Source organism: Marmota marmota, unplaced genomic scaffold, assembly GCF_001458135.2.
Source record: "Marmota marmota marmota unplaced genomic scaffold, marMar, whole genome shotgun sequence".
Taxonomy (NCBI): Eukaryota; Metazoa; Chordata; class Mammalia; order Rodentia; family Sciuridae; genus Marmota; species Marmota marmota.
Window position 1 is genome coordinate 868,955 of NW_026000316.1, and position 20,737 is coordinate 889,691.

Here is a 20,737-nt window from a genome sequence, read left to right on the forward strand (position 1 = left end):
GTTGTCTCCCAGGGTTAGATAGGCTAGTATTTGGAGGTCAAATGGGCTACTATTTGGACACCCCAGTGTAGCAATCAGGGGTGTTCCGTGGACAGGACTCACCCCAACTCTCAGACCCTCCCCTCACTTGCCTCCCCACATATTGTACTCCAGGAAGGTCAGCCTGCTCCTTGCCTTTCTTCCACCCTCTTCCCTCCTTGAATGCCCTTCTGGCTTTTCTATCTTATCCTTCAAGCCCAGCTTACTTCGAGTGTCCTAGTGTCCCTCTCCTCTGTAAAACCTTCTCTGAGCACTGGTGGATTCAGCAGTTTCTGCTGCCTCTAAGCACTGATGGGGATGCATCTGGTTGTGACTGGATGGTCTGGTTTTGTTAATATATTTTTGTTTCCATATACCTTGTCTCTTCAAACAGATCATAAACTCAAGGAAAATGACAATGTCTTTTTTCTGCTGCTTAAAACACACAACTTTATTGATGACATAAAAATAAAGTCTCAAATGTATAAACATAAGTCCACACAAAGGACCAAAGATTACCTTACTTATGAAGAATCAGCTCAGTTTCTGCTCATGAAGCATACTAAAAATATCTCAATCCAGACAAGATAAAAATCAACACATGTATTTTCAGTACAAGTTTGGATTCATTTGGTGCTCATAAAATGGCCCATCTATAGACCATCATAGGTAACATCAGTTTTGAAGTTATAACACAATTTACAATGTGCATCACTTCCAGGCTACAAGACCAAAATATTACCCAAATGTGTGTAGGAACATATATCCAATTAGAGTTTGCTTATTAACAGCTCAACTTTTTCCTTCACCTCTGGGTCACTGCATTCTGCTGCTAAGGCTCGAAGTTTTTTGGCACAGGCTTTAGGTCGTTGGAATAGGAAATAAAGAGAATTTTTACTGAATTTGTCCTGGGTAAATGTTTTTGATCTTCTTTTAAAATGGTAATTTATATTCTCAAATAGTGAAAGAGCATTAAGAATATTCTCTTTTGTCTCTTTCTTGCTAAAAATATTAATCAGTGTTGTTGGTGCATTGGCAATGAGCAAGTCTTTTGTCATAGATGGATTTTTAGAGAAATTCACAAGCATTCCCAAAACATGATCTTTAGTTTCTCCACTTCCCACAGTTAACAAACGAAGAAATTCTGAAATATAATTTGTAACCATATGCTGATATTCACTAGTAATAGTCAGGTGCCTTATCAATCTTAGTCCAGCCAACTGCACATTTGAGTTCAAGGGATAGGTGACAGTATCTTCACAAACTTGGTTTAAGTATGTTTTAACCTTTCTATGGTTTTCAGCAGCCACTGAGATGTTATTCAGTGCATTTAAAGCCTTCTGCCTAACACTAGGGTAGGGATTACTCAGCAAGCCTTCAATAACTGAGATTCCCCCAACATTACGAACAATTTCATGGGAATAAGGATAATCAGCACTGTTATATAGGGCATTAGTGGCTATTTCATGAACAGAAGGATCTTCAGTCATCTCAATCATGCAAATGAGTTTTTCAAGATCTCGTGGATCCATATTAGCTTCACGTTTACAGCGGCAGGACCAGGGCCGCATTTTCTCCCCAGACTTGCCGTTCTTTCTATACTCATCTTCACCTAGAAAGCCCTCATTTTGTTGAGTAAACTTAGTTTCCGACCAGATCATGGCTCCATCCCATGGCCCCATTCCCGCCCCAGGGACCATGGATGGATATATACCTCTTGACTCAGCGGACTTTTTGCCTTTAGCATTAGGTGCAGATTTGTCTTCATTTCTGTTTTCATTACCAGTACAGAACCAAGTGTTTAGATCAAATCCATCAGCAGCCTCAAATTTATTGTCAATGCTGGCCTTATCCCCAGCTCCAGACTCAAAATTAACATCTTTTCCACTCTTGGATGTGAACTCACTACTGTTCTCACTCTCAGCCCAAAACAGGGACCTTAAACTAATCTCCTCAATATCAGGGCTGGATGCTCTACTTAGCTCATCCTCATCTACATCCCTAGACCAAGTCCAAGATGGTATGCCAGCTTCTTCCTCAGCCCCAAACCTAGACCCTTTGGTTGTTGCATCTTCATCCCAGGGCCAAGACCCCAATCTGGCTTCAGCCCCAGCCTCAGCTCCAGCCACTGCCCCACCCTCAGCCCCAGCAACTGCCCCAGCCTCAGCTCCAGCCACTGCCCCGGCCTCAGCTCCAGACTCAGCCCAAGCCTCGGCTCCAACCTCAGCTCCAGGCTCAGCCCAGGCCTCAGCCCCAACATCAACCCCAGCCCCAACCTCAACCCAAGCCCCAACCCTGGCCTCAGTCCAGGCCTCAGCCCCAGCCTCAGCTCCAGTCTCAGCCATGGCCTCAACCCCAGCCTCAGCGCCAATCTCAGCCCCAGCCTCAGTCTGAGTCTCGGCTCCCGTCTCAAATCCAGCCTCTGCCCAGGTCTCAGCCCTGGTCTCAGATCCAGCCTCAGTTCCGGCCTCAGCTCTGGTCTCAGATCCAGCCACAGCCCAGGCCTCAGCTCCAGTCTCAGTTCCAGCCACAGCCCAGGTCTCAGCCCCGGTCTCAGTTCTGGCCTCAGCCCCAGTCTCAGTTCTGGCCTCGGCACTGGCCTCAGCCCCAGCCTCAGCCCTGGCCTCAGCCCAGGCCTCAGCCCTGGTCTCAGCCTCAGCCTTAGTCCTGGTCTCAGCCCAGGTTTCAGCCACAGCCTCAGTTCTGGCTTCAGCCCCAGCCTCAGTTCCGGCATCAGCCCTGACCTCAGCCCCAGCCTCAGCCCTGGCCTCAGCCCCAGCCTCAGTCCTGGCCTCAGCCCCAGCCTCAGCTGTGGCCTCAGTCCTGGCCTCTGTCCCAGCCTCAGCTCCAGCTTCAGCCCTGGTTTCAGCCCCAGCCTCTGATCTGGCCTCAGCTCCAACCTCAGTTCTGGCCTCAGCACCAGCCTCAGCTCCTACACAGGAATCTACATAAGCTGCCTCCTCAGATTTGATCCAGGACCCAATACTGGCCTTGTTCTCATCCACCAACTCAGAATTATTGATAATCTCTTCCCCAGTTCTTGATGTGGATTCAATACTTGACTCATGCTTACAATCAGACCTGGCCACAATAACAGCCTCTTCCCCTGTCCAACACCAAGAACCTATAAAGGCCTCACTCCCAGGCCCAAACCAGAATCCTTCATTGGCCTCTACCTCAGCACTAACCAAGAATCTTCCACTGGCCTGGTCCTCAGACTTAGCCCAAGACCCTCCACTGGCTTGGTCCTCAGAGCCCAGCCTAGAGCCTCCACTAGCCTCATTCCCAGGCTTAGACACAGCCCAGGATTCTCCACTGGTCTGATCCCCAGCACCAGCCCAAGAAGCTCCTCCACTAGCCTGATCCTCAAATCCAGATTTAGAGCAGACAACAGTCTGATCCCCAGGCCCAATCCAGGACCCTCCACTGACCTGACTCACGGTGGCAGCCCAGGATCCACCACTGGACTGGTCTGTGGTACCTGATATAGACCCTCCAATTACATGGCCACCAGCTCCAACCCAGGAACCTCCTCCATTAGACTGATCCTGAGACCCTGGTCTGGATCCTCCACCAGTCTGATCTCCAGCACCAGCCCAGAATCCTCCTCCAATGGCCTGATTCTCAAATCCAGGTTTGGAACAACTACCAGCCTGATCCCCAGCCATAGCCCAGGACATTCCACTGACCTGACTCCCAGTGCTAGCCCAGGACACAACACTAGACTGGTTCATGGGCCCTGGTCTGGATACTCCAACATCTTGACCACCAGCCACAACCCAAGACCCTGTTACATTGGTCTGACTCCCAGTGTAAGCACAGAACCATCCACTGGTCTGGTCCCCAGTACCAACCCAGGAATTTCCACTGGACTGACCTCCAGACCCCAGGCTAGATCTTCCACCAGGCTGGTCCCCAGAATTAGCCCAGCATCTTGCTGCATTGGTCTGGTCCTCAAATACAGCATTTGCCCCACCAGCAGCCAGGTCCCTAACCCCAACCTGGGACTCTCCACTGGTCTGGTCCACAGACCCAACCAAGAACCCTCCACTGATTTGATTCCCTGAATCTACCCAGGATCTTCCACTGGACTGATCCTCAGGCCCTGACTTGGACCCTCCACCAGCCTGGGCAATAGCCCCAGCCCAAGAACCTTCATCACTGGCCTGATTCTCAAAACTAGGCTTAGAGCCACCACCAGACTGATCACTAGTTCCAGTCCAGGACCCTCCAATGGCCAGGTTCCTAGTGCCAGCCCAAGACCCACCACTGGACTGATCTGCAGGCCCTGGTGTAGATCCTCCACCAGCCTGGTCCCCAGTGCCAACCCAGGATGTACCACTTGGGTCTACAGGCCCAAGCCTGGACCCTCCACTGGCTTGATCTGCAGTATCAGCCCAAGACCTTCCACTGGACTGGTCCTCAGGTCCCAACCTGGACTCTCCACTGGCCTGGACAACAGCCCCAGTCCAGGACCCTTTTTCACTGGCCTGATCTTCAAATCTAGGCTTGGACTCACCACTGGACTGATCACCAGTCCCAGCCCAGGACCCTCCAGTGGCCTGGTCCATGGCCCCAGTCCAGTAACCAATACTAACTATGTTTCCAGCTCCAGCCCAAGACACCGCACTAGCCTGATTCTCAGCCACAGTCCAGGACCCTCCAGTAGCCTGGTCCACAACCCAGGAAACACCAGTGGCCTGGCCTGCAGGCCAAGACCCCTCACTGACCTGACCAACAACCCAGGGCCCTCCAATGGCCTGATTCCCAGAGACAACCCAAGACCCCCCACTAGTCTGGTTCTCAGCCCCAGTCCAGGACCCTCCAAAGGCCTTGTTCTGAGCCTCTACCCAGGAACCACCACTGGCCTTGTCCACAGCCCAGGACCCCTCACTAGCCTGAGCCCCAGCCCAGACTCCTCCACTGGCCTGATCCCCAGCTCCTACCCAAGATGCAACAGCAACCTCATTCTCAGCCCTAGCTCCAGCCCCAGCCCAGGACTTAATGCTGGTCTCATCACAGGCCACAGCCCAGGAACTGACAACACCAGCCTTATCACTAGCCCCACTCCAGGACCCAATACTGGCTTCATTCTCATCATCAGCCCAGGACACACTATTTTCCCAGTCTCCATCCATGGCCTGAAACCTAAATTTGATCCACCGCTCAGCAGCAATCCAATCCTCTACACCAATTCCATTCCAGTAGTAGTCATGAATATTAGGCTGAGTCCTTCTGCAAGCCTGAGAGTCTATCCCACCTTCACTCTCAGATGTGGGCACAGCCTCAGACTCAGGCTTTGCATATACTTCATCTTTTGCTATGGTTTCTGCTTCAGAATTGGACACAGCTTTTTCCCTTGCACCAAGCAAGGCCTCATCTTGGGAACTGGCCACAGTTTGGGGCTGAGCAGAGCTCTTTATACTTGTCCTGGCCCCTGCTTTAGTCACAGTATTGGAATTGCCCCTGACCTTATTCCTGGCACCAAGCAAGGACTCGTTTTGGGAGCTGGCCATAGCCTGGGGCTGGGAAGACACCACTGTACCTGCCCCAGTCGCTGTCTTAGGCACAGCACTAGAATGGCCCCTGACCTTATTCCTGGCACCAAGCAAATTCTCACCCTGGGAATTAGACACAGCCTGGGGCTGGGCAGAGCCTGTTGTATCTGCCCCAGTCTCTGCCTTAGGAATAGCATTGGGATTGCCCCTGACCTTATTCCTGGCACCAAGCAGGTTCTCACTCTGGGAACTGGCCACAGCCTGGGACTGGGCAGAGTCTCTTGAATTTGCCCCAGCCTCTGTCTTAGGCACAACATTGGAATTGCCCCTGATCTTATTCTTGGCACCAGATAAGGCCTCACCCTGGGAACTGGCCACAGCCTTGGGATGGGAAGAGCCCACTGTACCTGCCCCAGCCTCTGGCTTAGACATAGCAGTGGGATTGCCCTTGACCTTAGTCCTGGTACCAGTCAAGCATTCACCCTGTGAATTGGCCACAGCCTGAGGATAGGCAGAACCCACCCCAGCCTCTGCCTTAGGCACAGCATTGGAATTACCCTTAACCTTATTCTTGGCACCAGGCAAGGCCTCATTCTGGGAACTGGCTACATTTTGGGGCTGGGCAGAGCACACTGTATCTTGCCTGACCCCTACCTTAGGCACAGCATTGCGATTGCCCCTGACCTTATTCCTGGTACTAGGCAAGGTCTCACCCTGGGAATTGGCCACAACCTGGGGCTGAGCAGACCCTGTTGCACCTGCCCCAGCCTCTACCTTAGGCACAGCATTGGTATTGCCCTTGACCTTATTCCTGATACCAGGCAAGGCCTCATTCTCAGAAGTGGTCACAGCCTGGGACTGGGAAGAGCCCATTGTACCTTCCACAGTCCCTGCCTTAGGCACAGTGTTGGAGTTGCCTTTGACCCTATTCTTGGCACCAGGTAGGGTCTCACCTTGGAAATTTGCCACAGCTTGGGGCTGACCACAGGTCCTCTGGTCTGCCTTAGACCCTGCTCTGGAAATGGCATTAGAATCACTACTACCATCAACCCTGGAATCAGGCAAGGCCTCAGCTTGGGTCTTGATCCCAGCCTGAGGCTGTACACAGGTTTTCATGTCTGTCCCAACCCCTGCTTTACATTTGGCTTTGGCTTTGCCCCTTGTCTTACCTCTAGTAATAGGTAAGGTTTCACCCTGGCTCTGGGCCGTAGCCTCAGCTCCTTCCTTAGACATGGCATTGGCATTGCCCTTAGCCTTGATTCTTCCATCAGGCAAGACATCACCCTGGACATTGGCCACAGGCTGAATCTGGGTACAGGACAACATGTCCATCCCAGCCCCCGCCTTAGCCATGACACTGGGATTGCTTCTGGTCTTATCCCTGGTATCAGTCAAGGCTTCAACCTGTGAATAGGTCCTCGTGTTTGTTCTGGCCACTGCTTTAGCCATGGCATTGGGATTGGCTCTACCTTTAACCTTGGCATCAGGTATGGCCTCAACCTGAGCACTGGATACAGCTTGTACCTGAGCAGTAGCCCTCATGTCAGCTCCAGTCATTGCCTTAGATATGACATTGGAATTTCCCCTGCCATCAACCCTGGCACCAGATGTTGCTTCAGCCTGTTTTTTGGCCATAGTCTGAGACTGTATTATACAAGCTTTCATATCTGCCTCTATCTCTGTTTTACACATGGCATTGTCATCACCCCTGTCAATAACCTTTGCCCCAGGAATGGCTTCAGCCTGTGTCTGGGGAGCAATTTGGGGCTGGAAAGAAGCCTTTGTGTCTACCCCAGAGCCTGCCTTACACAGGATTTTAAGATTACCCTTGTCCTTATCCCCACCACCAGGCATGTCATCATCTTGGACCTTGGCCACAGCCTGAGACTGTGCACAGAACTTCATGTCCACTCCAGCCTCTGCCCTGGATGTGCCATTGAGATTTTCCTTAGCATCAACTGTGGGATCAGACCTAGCTTCAGAATGAGTTTTAACCACACTCACAGTCTCTTCCAGGGTTCTTGTCTTGGTTTCAGCCACAATTCCAGCCTTGTTCATGGTCCCAATCTTGACCACTTCCTTGGTCACTGCCAAGACCTCACTCTGTGTCACCATTACTTTGTTAATCTCTGTCTCTTTTTCAGCCAATGTACGAGCTTCAGCTTTGGTCTGGGTCATTGTTTCTTTCTTGGCCTCTGACCTGGCAACCGCTGCCCAAGCTTTAGCCTTGGTCTGGGTCACTGCCTCTTTCTTCACTAGTCCCCCAGCCTCAGCATCAGTTTGGGTCACTGCCTCTTTCATGGCCACTTCCCTAGCTTTGGCATTGGCCTCAGTTAGAGTCACTACCTCTGTCATGATCAGTGTTCCAACCACTGATTTGGCCTCAAATTCAGTCTCTGTCTCTGCCTCAGCCATTGCCTTGGACTGAGAGTTGGCTTTGGGTCTGGATATAGCAGTGACCTGGGCCTCTGCTTCAGCCCCAAGCCCACCTCCTGCTCCAGTTTCTGCTCCAGTCATGGCCTTGGGTCTAGTCTCAGTCTCTGCCCCAGCCAAGGCTTCACTCGTGGCCAAGGTCTGGTTCTGTACCCCAACCACAGTCTCCATCTTGACTTTGGACCCATTTCTGGCAAGTCTCCTCTCATTCTGAGCTCTTCCCTTGGTTAATCTGTAAATGTAGTAGCAGGTGCCAGCCCAGATCACCAGTCCTGCAGTTGCCCAGCCCACTTCCTGAATGCGGCCCATGTAATAACCCCTGCTGAAGGCACGAACAAGGTACAGGGGGGCTCACTCGGGCTGAGGAAAGAACGTGATAGGTCTGGATGTAGGCCTGTGAAGGTGCTGGTCTTCAGCTACTACAGTTGCCACTGGTGGTAGACCTAGAAGTGAAGGAAGGAAATAAACTAAAATTTCTCTTCCAATTCTATTGTATCATACAGCTGGATACACAGAGGAACAGGAAAAGGCAGAAATTATGTGTTTGGTGGGAGAAGAGGATAATTAGCAAACTTCCCATCCCTTATTTCACCCTCTTCCCACCTTCCACAATGCCCAACAATTTTCCCCTGAGGTACTTCCATATTCCAGGAAGGATGATGGGAAGGTTGATGATGAATGGGAGAAACTGAGAAGTCTCCAGACTTTAACTTTTACTAGACCTACTCTGGTCACAGTTCCCACAGCTCCCCACTTTCATACCAACCTGTACTGATCCAAAGAATTCCCCTCCTCTTTCCTTGTCTTTCTTGGTGATACTCCCTAAAGTAGATACATAAATTCATGAGATCTTTGGACCTAAAGACAAACAGAGAGACACAGGGAGTGACATACAGGAATAGAGAGTTTGGTTTTGGGGGGAGGTTTATTTGTTTGTTTGTTTTGTTACCAGGGATTGAACCCAGGAGCACTTAACCACTGACCCACATCCCTAGATCTTTTTATATAGATTTCTTTTTTTATTTTGATACAGGGTCTTGCTAAATTGCTGAGGCTGGCTTTGAACTTGCAATCCTCCTGAGCTTCTGGGATTACAGGCATGTGCCACCATGCCTGGCAAGAGTTTGTTCTTAATGGGACAAGAATATCAACTCCCTCAGATCACTTCACTCCCCCCGGGGGTTGTCACACTCTTTTCCCTGTACCAGAATTAAGGTGAGGGTTCGAGGTTAATGGCAGAGGTGGGTAAAGATAACTGAGAAAGGGAGAGATTAAGGATCCTCTAGATCAGACACTGGTCCTTACTGGATGCACACTGGTCTCCACTAACCCATCCTAGAAGTTGACCCAGCCAATCCTCACCTTCTTACCAGTCTATACTGATTGGAGACAATTTTCTTCTTGTTTCTTTGTTTCCAGTTATCTCAAGCCCTGTAGCAGAGGAGCAGATAGATCTATAGATAAGTGAACACATAGGAGATAATGAACACTAAGTGCTTGGTAGAAAAGACAGGCATTTTAATTCCTGACCCCAATGCTTGCCTTTAAGAGCCCAGGACTAGTTTACTAAGGTGTCTTATCTTGTGTTCCCCTACTCAAGTCTTCTTAGTCACACCATAGCCACCCTCACCCCAATATTCTTACTGTTTCCTGCACTAAAATCAATAGGGCATATGCTATCACTGTAGAAAGCTGGCAGAGTGTAGAAGAGTCAGAAAGACCCTCCAGTGAGACTCTCTAAAGTCTCAAAAACCTGCTCAGCCCACCCTCTCTTGTCATCCCCATGCACTGCCCACATTCACACTAACCTCCATAGTTATGGGCCAGTCTCTTTATCTTTCTCTTGTTTCCAGTGGTAAATAGGCCTACTGCAAGCCTATGAGAAGACCTAGGAACAGAGACAAAAAAGGAGGGTGAATGTTGAATGTTTGTGACATCCTAACATCTAACATATGGGTTGTTGTGTCTGCCTTTCTGAGAGACAGCCATTTCCTAGCAGGCAGAACCTAGGGCTTTCCTAGCACTGTAATGCACAGAGTATAAAAGGGAGACAAGTAAAGAAAAAAGGGGAAAGATAGAAGCAACTTATTTTAAAACCACCTGTAGCATTCTAGGGGCACCCCCAAAAGTCCTCCATTTCCTTCACCAAGATAGTCAGGAAGGCAGAGGTATCTGTAAAACTGCAGTATGGTGGAAGAGATGCAGGGCCCCAGGCCCCATGACTATAGAACCACAGCTTACTGCCTTCTGCTTCCCCTAAAACCCATTTTGAGGAGTCTCCAGCAGAAGATACAGGTGTGGGGGAGGGCTTTTGCTTCTGCAAAATCATTATCCTTTCCCCCAAAGACTATCTCAAAAAAATAGTAATGTTCTTTGATAAAATTCATATTTTTTGACATTAACTGAAGTACAAATAAAAGCATCTGTAGAAAAGTTCGCTGTCTTTATTGGTCTTCAATACAAAATATAAGTTAAAAGTCCCAAGCTTGGTAAAGAAACACAATTTAGGGAAAGTTGCCTACATCCCAATCAGCAGCACCTAAATGCTTGTCATGGAATTCATATAGAACTTAACAGACAGTGCCCGTGCTCACACTAACCTCCATAGATCCTGTGCAGTTTTCTTCTCTCCTTCCCTCGCCTCACCACAAACAGTGCCACACCGAACTATTGTCAGAAAGAGAAGCAATGAGTGCTTAGAACAGCACACAGGCCACAGACCCCAGTACTCGCCTTTCCGGATTCTGGAACACGATTATCAAATGTCCCTCCCCTCGCTCAGACACCACCCCTACCAACCCAGCCGTCCAGTCACTAAGGCCCACCATTTTCTTTACAAACGCCACCGTGGCGCGTCCCTTCCTCTGAGATGATCAGGAAGCCTGCGGGCATGTGCGGTCAGTGATTAGAATTAGAAAGGATGGACATCTCGTTCTGTATTTCCCTCTTGAGACACTCTCCCCACCAGCCACCCTGTCAAAGCTCATGGTTCCCCTGAACAGATTTAGATGGGGGTAAGGGCACTCGGGAAAATCAGAAGCAGAGGCTCCTTGAACTTGAGCCAGCACAGACACCTCTTTGGCCGGTCCCTGCACCACAGACGGTTCGGCAAGCTGCTGCTGGCCTGGCGGCGGCGTGCGGCCCCAAAACCCTTACCTGCTCGGCTTTCCCCGGGCCTGATGCTAGCCCGCCATGCGCAGGGCAGCGGGGAGCTGGTAGCCAGAGGAGAGTGACGACTGCACCCTGGGCTGCGTCGCTCTGCAGCTCCGGGTCACGTGAGGGCCGCGCGTCACTCGCTGGCTCTCCTCCCCACAGAGCCCCCCACCCGCCGGCAGGCAGTCAACAAGAACCCCCTTCCTCAAGCACAGACAAACCCCCCACCTCCGGTCTCTGCGCGGCGCCTCTGTGCGCACAACCCTGTCACTCATCTCTGTCCTCTCCAATCTGAGAGCCCACAAGTGGCATCACCGCCTTGCGGTTGGAGTTTACCGGTCTCTTGTTGCCAGGGTGGGTCTTTAACCCCCCCCACCCCCACCCTCACCCACTTCCAGGCCTTGGTTGTAGCCTTTTCTGCATCTTCGAGGAATCCTTTCTTTTCCTGGTATGCTAAAAGATCAATGCTCCCCACCCATCTCCTATACAACCTGCCCTCCTTAGTACCTACAGCGCCAGCACCAAATTGCCTAGAGAAGGAGGTGCCTGAAAGGAAAGCAGAGTGAAAGTAAAGCCTTAACTTTCTTTTATATATTCCTTTTTTTTTCCTTTTACTATCACTTTTTTTTGTAATGGGAAAATGCAGTAAAGTCATTTTCATTCGACATAAAAAATATTCAGGTTGTAAAAATAACACGAGACACATTCGTTTATACTATTTTGTGCCACTTAAAAATGTTTTCAATTTGGTATAAACTCTTTCACAGGTTTCAAAACAGACTAGTGTTATTGACATTTTAAATAAAAAATTCCTAAATCAGCACATTTTTCAATATCATCTATACATTAATCTTTGGAAAGACATTTGATTTCTAATCTTGACAGTTTTACAAAAAAAATTGTTTATAATATTTTAAAGTTCTGGCTGAATATATGGTTTCCTGTCTGAGAACTTTTTCAGAGATGATTCCTAAATGATTTAATGAAGACTCAATTCCTCAAGAACCTGGTGCCTTACAAACTAGTGACATCACAGATTAACTGTCTTTCCATTAAAGGGTCTTTGTTTGGATTTTACATAAGTGTGTAATCAAATCAGTCTCACCACACCCATAAAAGGACCAACTGCTATCACATGGATGGAAAGGAGGCTCAACAGGTGGAATTTTCATTCCATCATGACATTAATGAGATATCTGAAATCTGCCATCCACATACTATCACCATAGCATTGACCAGTGTTCATAATGGTGGTGAGGGTCTGTGGATGACTGTGAATCATCTCAGATCCTGAACAGTGGCCAGGAGAAAGAAGTATTTTCACTCACTGTACCACCCGCCCAAGACCCTCAGAATAATTCCAGAACTCAGGGACAAAGAATGTAGAAGTTAGTCTGCAGGCACCCACCTGTCCCTGCTGGGAATCATACTCTAAATATAGACCCTCCAGGCAGCCTTTTCCTTAGATGTTGAAATATGACACCCCAGCCAGCCAGAGGCCCTCCCTGTGAGGGGGGCTGCTGTGCAGGAGGCCCTTTTGGAAGGTGAGTCAGGGAGCCCAAGATGCTATAAGACCTTACTAATGGCTTTTCAGAACTTAAATTGATAAAATGATGGCATAAAATTCTAAAATCTTGGTAGTGTTAAAAAAAAGAAAGAAAGAAACCATAGCATTGGATGTCAAGGGCTAATTTTTAATGTAAAAACTCCCAGCCAGCACAGTTGCTCACACCTGTAATCCTAGGGGTTCAGAAGGCTGAGTTAGAAGGATTGCAAGTTCAAAGTCAACCTCAGCAACTTAGGGAAGCCCTTAGTGAGACTAAAAACTAAAAAAAAAAAAAGACTAGGGATGTGGCTCAGTGGTTAAGCACCCCTGGATTCAATACCTAGTACAAGGGGAAAAAACTCTCACAAATCATTAATAAAATGATAACCCAATAGAAAAATGTGCTAAAGATATGAACAGATTTGTTCACAGAGAACAGTACAAATGACCGACAAGCATTTGAAAAGATACTCAGCTCCAAAGAAATGCAAATCAAAACAACTATGTCTTACTATGTTTCAGCTATGAGTTTGTTAAAACTTAGAAATTGAATAATTTTGTTGACTGGTTTGTGGAGAAATGTTCACTCATGCACTCTGTTAGATGCAGATGTTCTAATTCAACATTTTATAGGGCAATTTGGCACAATCTATTAAATGATAAACAAAATATCCTACTAATTCTTGGACCCAGCATTTCTTTTTTCCTGCTGCATTATATTATACATAACTGTTGCATTCATTATGCCATATTTGTACATACACATTACATACTTCCCCTGTACCTTCCCTTTCCCTCCCATCCTGATCCCCTTGCTCTGTTCTACTGATCTCCTTTCTATAATGATGATAATTTTAACTAGTTCTTTATAATTTTATATATCACCATGGTATATTCATACATGCACATAGCATAATTTGGTACATTTCATTCCCCAGTATTTGCCCATGCCCTCCCTCTTCCCTACCCCTCTCAACCTACTTCCTCTACTCTGTTGATGTCCCTTCTAATTACCTTCTAGTTATATCCCCTTACCCTTCCCCCACCCCTCCCCTTCTCCCTCTCCCTCCCCCCATTCATTTGACCCCTGACTTTTTGAATCTGGCTTATTTCAATTAGCATGATATTCTCCAGTTACAATTTGCCAGCAAATGACATAATTTCATTCTTCTTTATGGCTGAGTAAAACTATATTTTCTTTTCCATTCATCTGTTCATGGGCAAGTAGGCTGGTTCCATAACTTGTCTATTGTGAATCATGCTGCTATAAACATTGGTATGCATGTTTCACCATAGTATGCTGATTTTAGTTGTTTTGGATAAATACCAAGGAGTGGAATATCTGGGTCAAATAGTGGTTCCATTCCTAGTCTTTTGAGAAATCTCCATACTGCTTTCCAAAGCGGCTGTACTAATTTTCACTCCCACCAACAATGTATAAGTATACTCATCCAAATCACATACATCCTGTCTTGCAATTATTATTAGTTGTATTCTTGATGATAGCCATTGTATTTGGAGTGAGAAGGAATCTCAGTGTAGTTTTGATTTGCAGTTTTCTGATTGCTAAAGATGTTCGGCATTTTTTCATATATTTGTGGGCCATTTGTGCTGTTTCCTTTGAGAAATGTTTGTTTAGTTCACTTGCCTATTTGTTGACTTGGGTGTGGTTTTTTGGTATTAAGTTTTTTTTTTAATTCTTGTATATTCTGGATATTAATCCTCTGTCAAAAGAGTAGCTGGCAAAGATTTTCTCCCATTCTGTAGACTTTCTCTTTACACTCTTGTTTCCTTTGCTGTACAGAAGTTTTTTTTTAATTTGATGACATCCAATTTATTAATTCTTGGTATTATTTCCTGAGCTTTAGGAGTCCTACTGAGGAGCTCATTGACTACACCTATAAGTTGGAGTGTTGCCCCTATGTTTTCTTCTAACGTGTGTAAAATTTCTTGTCTAATCCCTAGGTTTTTGATCCACTTAAAGTTGACTTTTGTACAAGCTAAGAAGGATTCGGTTTCATTCTTCTAAACATGTATATCTAGTTTCCCAACAACATTTGTTTAAATAAGGCTGTCTTTTCTCCAATGTATGCTTTTGATACCTTTGTCAAAAATCAGATGATTGTATATGTGTGGATTTGTGCCTGTGTCTTCTATCTATTCCATTGGTCTATGAGTCTGATTTTGTGCCAGTACCATACTCTTTTTGTTACTATAGCTCTGTAGTACAATTTGAAATTGGCTATTGTGATGTCTTTGACACTGCCCATTTTGCTCAGAATTGCTTTGGTTCTCAGAATTCTTCCATGTAAATTTTAGGACTGCTTTTTTTTTCTAGTCTGTGAAGATTGTCATTGGTATTTTGATGGGGATTACATTGAATCCTGTAGATCACTTCTGGTAATATAGTTATTTTAACAATATTAATTCTGACTATTCATGAACACAAAAGGTCTTTCCTTCCCCTAGTATCTTCTTCAATCTCTTTTTTCAGTGTTTTGTAATTTTCACTTTAGTGCCCTTCCACCTCTTTGGTTAGATTTATTTCTAGGTATTTTTGAGGCTATTGTGAATGGAATTATTTTCCTGATTTCTTTTTCAATAGATTAATCATTGGTGCATAGAAAAGATTGATTTTTATATGATGATTTTGTATCTTGCTACTTTGCTTAATTTGTTTATCAGTGCTAGAAGTCTTCTGGTAGAATTTTTAGGATCTTCTAAGAAGAATATATTATACTCTAATATTCAAACCAAGAAAAAACACTAGCACTGCTTTGACTCCATTATCATCATCCAAATCACAGTTATGTCCCCAGTGTTATAAGTTTGGTGAGTTGAATCCTTTTTATACATTATATATGCATGTATGTCTTATTAAAATATAAAATAGGATCATATTTGGTATTCTGTTTTGAAACTTATATTTTCATGTAAAAATATGCTTCAGTGAGTTAGATATGTCAGTATATTTAAAGCTGCTTTGTTCTTTTAACTGCTGCATGATATTCAATAGTTTGATTGTGATATTGTTTATTTAAACACCTACCCCAACTGATGAACATAAAATTGTTCTGAGTCTGAGGTTAATAAAAATAAGCCTTCATTAAACAGCCTGGTATATACAACGTGGCCCATGGGTAAGAAATTTTTTTAGGATATCCTACCTGTAAATAGACTTGTTTGATTAAAGGAATAAGATTTTATAAATTTAATACTGCCAAAAGACGGATATGAGATCATACATAGTTAATGGATATAGTGTCAAACTGCCCTCCTAAAAGCTGGGCCAATTTACACCCTTGTCAAGTACATGACAGGACCTGTTCGCCAGACTCTGATGCACACTGTATATTGGTGATCAGTGCCAATATAAGAAGTAAAAATAGTATCAGATTTTCATTCTTTAATTCACATTTCCTAAATATCTGTTATCTTGACCATCATTGCGTATGATTATTGACCATTTGCATTTCTTCTGTGAGAATCATTCAGATCCTTGAAGTTTTTTTCTGTCCAGCTGAATTTTTCTCACTGTCTTATAGTTCTTATGCAATATTAGTTATTTTTCTGATATATAAGTTCCACATATATTCTCCAAATCTGTCAATAATATCTTAATTTATAGTATTATAATATTCAGACTTTTTATATTTGTATGATCAAATATATTAAATTTCCTATGTGGATTATGACTATAGATACATATATTTTTTAAATATAGACTCTTTAAATAAATAGCCAAATCTCAGCACTACTCATATAACAGTCCATTACTCCCCAACTAACTTAAAAAGCTGACTTAACCATATGTTAAATTTTCATTCATAATCAGATCTGTTTCATGAATTAACTTTTCTGTTCCACTGATATGCATATATATTATTGCCTTAATGCACACTTTTAATTGGTATAGATTTGTAGCAAGTTATGGTTTCTGAAAGGAGAAATCCTTTATGGTTCTGTTTCTTCGAACTATTTTTGGATATGCTTGGGCATTTCAAGTGTAACTCCAAATTTCATTTTCTTCTCTTTAGTTTTTAGATTTTTTATGTAATTTTTTTATTTATATATGACAGCAAAATGCAGTACAATTCCTATTACATATATAGAGGACAATTTTTCATATCTTTGGTTGTATACATAGTATATTCACACCAATTTATCTTCATACCTGTTCTTTAGATAGTAGTGATCATCACATCTTTTTATTTTTAATTTTATTTCCACATAATTGTACACATAATAATAATGCTATATATTTATGGGCTTCAATGGCATGTTTTAACATGTATACATTATATGACGGTCAAATTAGTATATCCATCACCTTAAACATTTATCATTTCTTTGTTATGAGAGCATTCAAAATCCTCTCTTGAGGTGAAATATACATTTTTAGATAATTTAAAAACTTTTTTAGATTCCACATATGAGTGGAATCAGGCAATGTTGTCTGTCTGTGCCTGGCTTATTTCCCTTAACATCCTGTCCCACAGGTTCATTCATCTTGTCACAAATGACAGAATTTCAGTTTTCAAGATGGCAGAATAGAGGAGGTCACTTTCCAGGCTGCTCTGTGGAATGAAACCAAGAAAGCAGACAGGCAGCTTCTCAGCAAAGTGGGTGAACAAAAAAGTGGGGGGACTTTACTGGAATTTAAAACTGGACATTCAAATCAAACTGGGAACTCAGGAGGTTGGATATAATAAAATAAGGAAGAAATCCCCAGCAGCACAGCCACTGTGGGGGCCAGGCCAGAAGCACCAGCCACAGTTGTCCCTCCGTAAGCACATTGGAGGGATAAGGGAATTAAAAGAAGCTGCATTTTGGGGAGGCCCAGGGCATGTCTGGGAACAGAGCATTTAGAGATAAAAGATGTTGCCTGGCAAACCTGGAAGACTTGCTGCACAATATCCATATGTGGAGGGAAAAAGCTGCCATCTCTCCAGGTGGCATGTGGAGGACTAAGGAAGGAACCATTTTGCAGCTGCTGCTCAAGGGCCAGCAGCTGAGGGGGCTTATTCAAATTTGGCCCAAAATATGGGCCCAGTAAACACACACTGCACGACATAGAGTGTGCTTTAATGACCAGGAGAAAAGCAAACATGGAGAGAGGTTTATGCAGGGGACCACTGGTCATGGAAATCCACTGGCTCCACCCCTCCATCTCCAATCCAACTGCTTGCAGGACCATCTGGGAGAGACGCATCTGGCCAGGAATTCAGAAGGGCAACGGAGGGAGAAATTGTTTGGAGACTGAACCTGAGACCAAGAAACGTAGGGTCTGAAGTTGGTGTAAGGGACTAAGAATTTGGTCCCCCACCACACGAGTGGAACCCAGGGGAGAACCCAGGGGTACAGTCTTCCAGTGTGGACCAGAAAGTACTGGGCACCGGAGGTGCACTGATTTAAAATCTCCAGACCAATTGGCATTCAGCAAAGGGCCTGGAGCCCACATAAGCCTAAACCCTGCTTCCAGGAATTTCACCTATGGGATTACCTCTCTCACTCCAACAATCCAGAGGGTGGAGCATCACACTCTAGAAGACCCCACCTAAAGCTGCTGAGAAGAAAATCTGAGAATATTTTGAACTTCAGTGGAAAGAATTCTTTAACTTTTCACCAAGATCTTTTTTGAAATTCATTTTCTCCATTTAATTGTGGTACATGGACACCTATACATATTTGTGTTTCTTTTTTTCTCAGTTCTAGCATTTTTGAAGCCAGTTATTTTTTATGGATTAGTTTTTTGTGAACTAGGATGTTTGATTAGTATATTTTAGTTTTGCTTTGTATTCTTTTATTTTTAAACTTTTATTTAATTTTAAATATATATATGTATATATATATACACATACATATTTCTCCTACCTCCTTCCCTTAATTCTCTTTTCTTCTGCCAACAGCCAATCTCTATTATTCTCTTTCACTCTTCCTTTTTTTTTTAACTTCTTCTCTACTCTTTCCTCATAATCATCACATCCTATATCACTTCTGTTCTCTCCCTGTCCACCATTTGAAATTACAAACCTTTTGCAAACTTGCTGGTTTTATTGTAGGCAATAACTGATCATATTATTTTTGTTTAGTGTGATAATTAACATTATAGACATCATAGTAGGAACTATTTGGTTTAAAACTGTATGTTGTTTGCATTTGTTGTTGTCATTATTTTCTTCCCCTAAACAGTGAGGTACTAGAAACCTTCAGGGACACTAAAAATCCATAGGGTAGAAACTCTACTGACTCAGATCCATACTGTTAGATGGGTAGACTCACAAACAACATGAAAAAGCAAGGGAACATATTGTCCTAAACAAATCAAGATACTCCAATAACAGGATCCATCAACACCACAGTGGAAGAAATGTCAGAGAAGGAGTTTAGAATGTACATAGTTAAACTGATCTGTGAAGGAAAGGACAGTATAAGAAATTAAATCAAAGAAAAAATACAGGAAGTGAAAGATCACCTCAATAAAGAGGCAAAGATTCTGAAAAAAAAAGCAGAAATCCTCAAAGGAAACAATAAACCAAATTAAAAATTCAATAGAAGGCATCACCAACAGACTTGAGCACTTGGAAACAGAACCTCAGGCAATGAAGACAAAATATATAATCTTTATTAAAATAGAGTTGACTACAGAGAGAAGTTGTTAAGAAACCATGAACAGAACTTCCAAGAACTATAGGATAACATGAAAAAAAATTAAGATTTATCAGGATAGATGAAGGTACAGAGATACAAACCAAAGGAATACACAATCTTTTCAATGAAATAATATCAGAAAATTTCCCAAACCTAAAGAATGAAATAGAAAATCAAATACAAGAGGTTGGGGCTGGGGTTATGGCTCTGTGGTACAGTGCTTGCCTAGCATATGTGAGGCACTAAGTTTGATTCTCAGTGCTGTGCATAAAAAAATAAAATAAAGGTCCATCAACAACTAGAAAAATATTTTTAAAAAATACAAGAGGCTTACAGGACTCCAAATACACAAAATTGCAACAGACCCACACCAAGATACATTATAATGAAAATGCCTAACATACAGAATAAGGTCAGAATTTTAAAGGCTGCAAAGAGAAAAATATGAGATTATGTGCAGGGGGAAACCAATTCAGATCTCAGCTGATTTCTCAACCCAGACCCTGAAAGCTAGAACATCCTTGAATAACATATACCAAGCTCTGAAAGAAAATGGATGCCAACCAGGAATCCTATACCAGCAAATTTAAGCTTCAGATTTGAAGATAAAATAAAAACTTTCCATGATAAACAAAAGTTAAAGGAATTTGCAACTAGAAAGCCTGAAGTATAAAACATACTCAATAAAATATTTCATGAAAAATAGAAGTGAAAACCAGCAAAGGTAGGAACCCCCTAAAAGAAAAGTGGCTTGATGGAGAAATAGATTCAAATTCAAAAACAGAAGTAAATCAAAATGACAAGGAACAAAAATCATTTCTCAATAATAACATTGAGTGTAAATGGCCTAAACCCATCAATCAAAGGACATAGACTTGCAGATTGCATTAAAAAACAAGACCCAACAATGAACTGTCTCCAAGAGATTCACCTCATAGGCAAAGACGTACACAGACTGAAGGTGAAAGGATGGGGAAAAAAACATGTCATTCACATGGATTTTGTAAACAAGCAGGGGTGTCTATCCTCATATCAGATAAAGCAGACATTAAGCCAAAGCTAATCAGGAGGGACAAAGAAGGCCATTTTATACTGCTCAAGGGAATTATACATCAACAAGATATAACAATTGTGAATATGTATGCTTCAAACAATGGAGCATCTATGTACATCAAACAAACCCTTCTCAATTTCAAGAATCAAATAGACCATAGCACAATAATACTGAATAACTTTTACATGCCTCTGTCACCACTGGATAGATCCCCCAAACAAAAACTAAATAAAGATGGGGCTGAGGCTGTAGCTTTGTGGTAAAGTGCTTTCCTTGCATGTGTGAGGCACTGGGTTCAATCCTCAGCACCACATAAAAATACATACAGATACTGTGTGTTCATCTACAACTAAATAAATATTTAAAAAAAAACTAAATAAAGAA

General features: G+C 43.9%; 1 protein-coding gene across 8 annotated transcripts; it reads right to left on the minus strand.

Annotated features, from left to right (window-relative positions):
- Positions 1-448: 448 nt before the first annotated feature.
- On the minus strand, positions 449-17,823 carry Armcx4 (armadillo repeat containing X-linked 4). 8 transcript variants are annotated; one of them, XM_048797362.1, is made up of 7 exons: positions 17,811-17,823; positions 11,106-11,245; positions 10,550-10,616; positions 9,758-9,837; positions 9,320-9,380; positions 8,716-8,771; positions 449-8,392 (listed from the first exon to the last, which is right to left on the minus strand). In XM_048797362.1, the coding sequence occupies exon 7, from the start codon at positions 8,256-8,258 to the stop codon at positions 789-791; it is 7,470 nt and encodes a 2,489-aa protein (XP_048653319.1). In that variant the 5' UTR covers positions 8,259-8,392; positions 8,716-8,771; positions 9,320-9,380; positions 9,758-9,837; positions 10,550-10,616; positions 11,106-11,245; positions 17,811-17,823; the 3' UTR covers positions 449-788. The 8 variants fall into 8 exon arrangements, with proteins under 8 accessions (XP_048653319.1, XP_048653315.1, XP_048653318.1 ...); XM_048797358.1 differs by having other exon boundaries at positions 8,716-8,807; XM_048797361.1 differs by having other exon boundaries at positions 9,312-9,380.
- Between the last annotated feature and the right edge of the window lie 2,914 nt (positions 17,824-20,737).

Excerpts from the sequence above, each read along its gene's own strand:
- Armcx4 (XM_048797362.1), bottom strand. The coding sequence starts at position 8,258 with ATGGGCCGCATTCAGGAAGTGGGCTGGGCAACTGCAGGACTGGTGATC.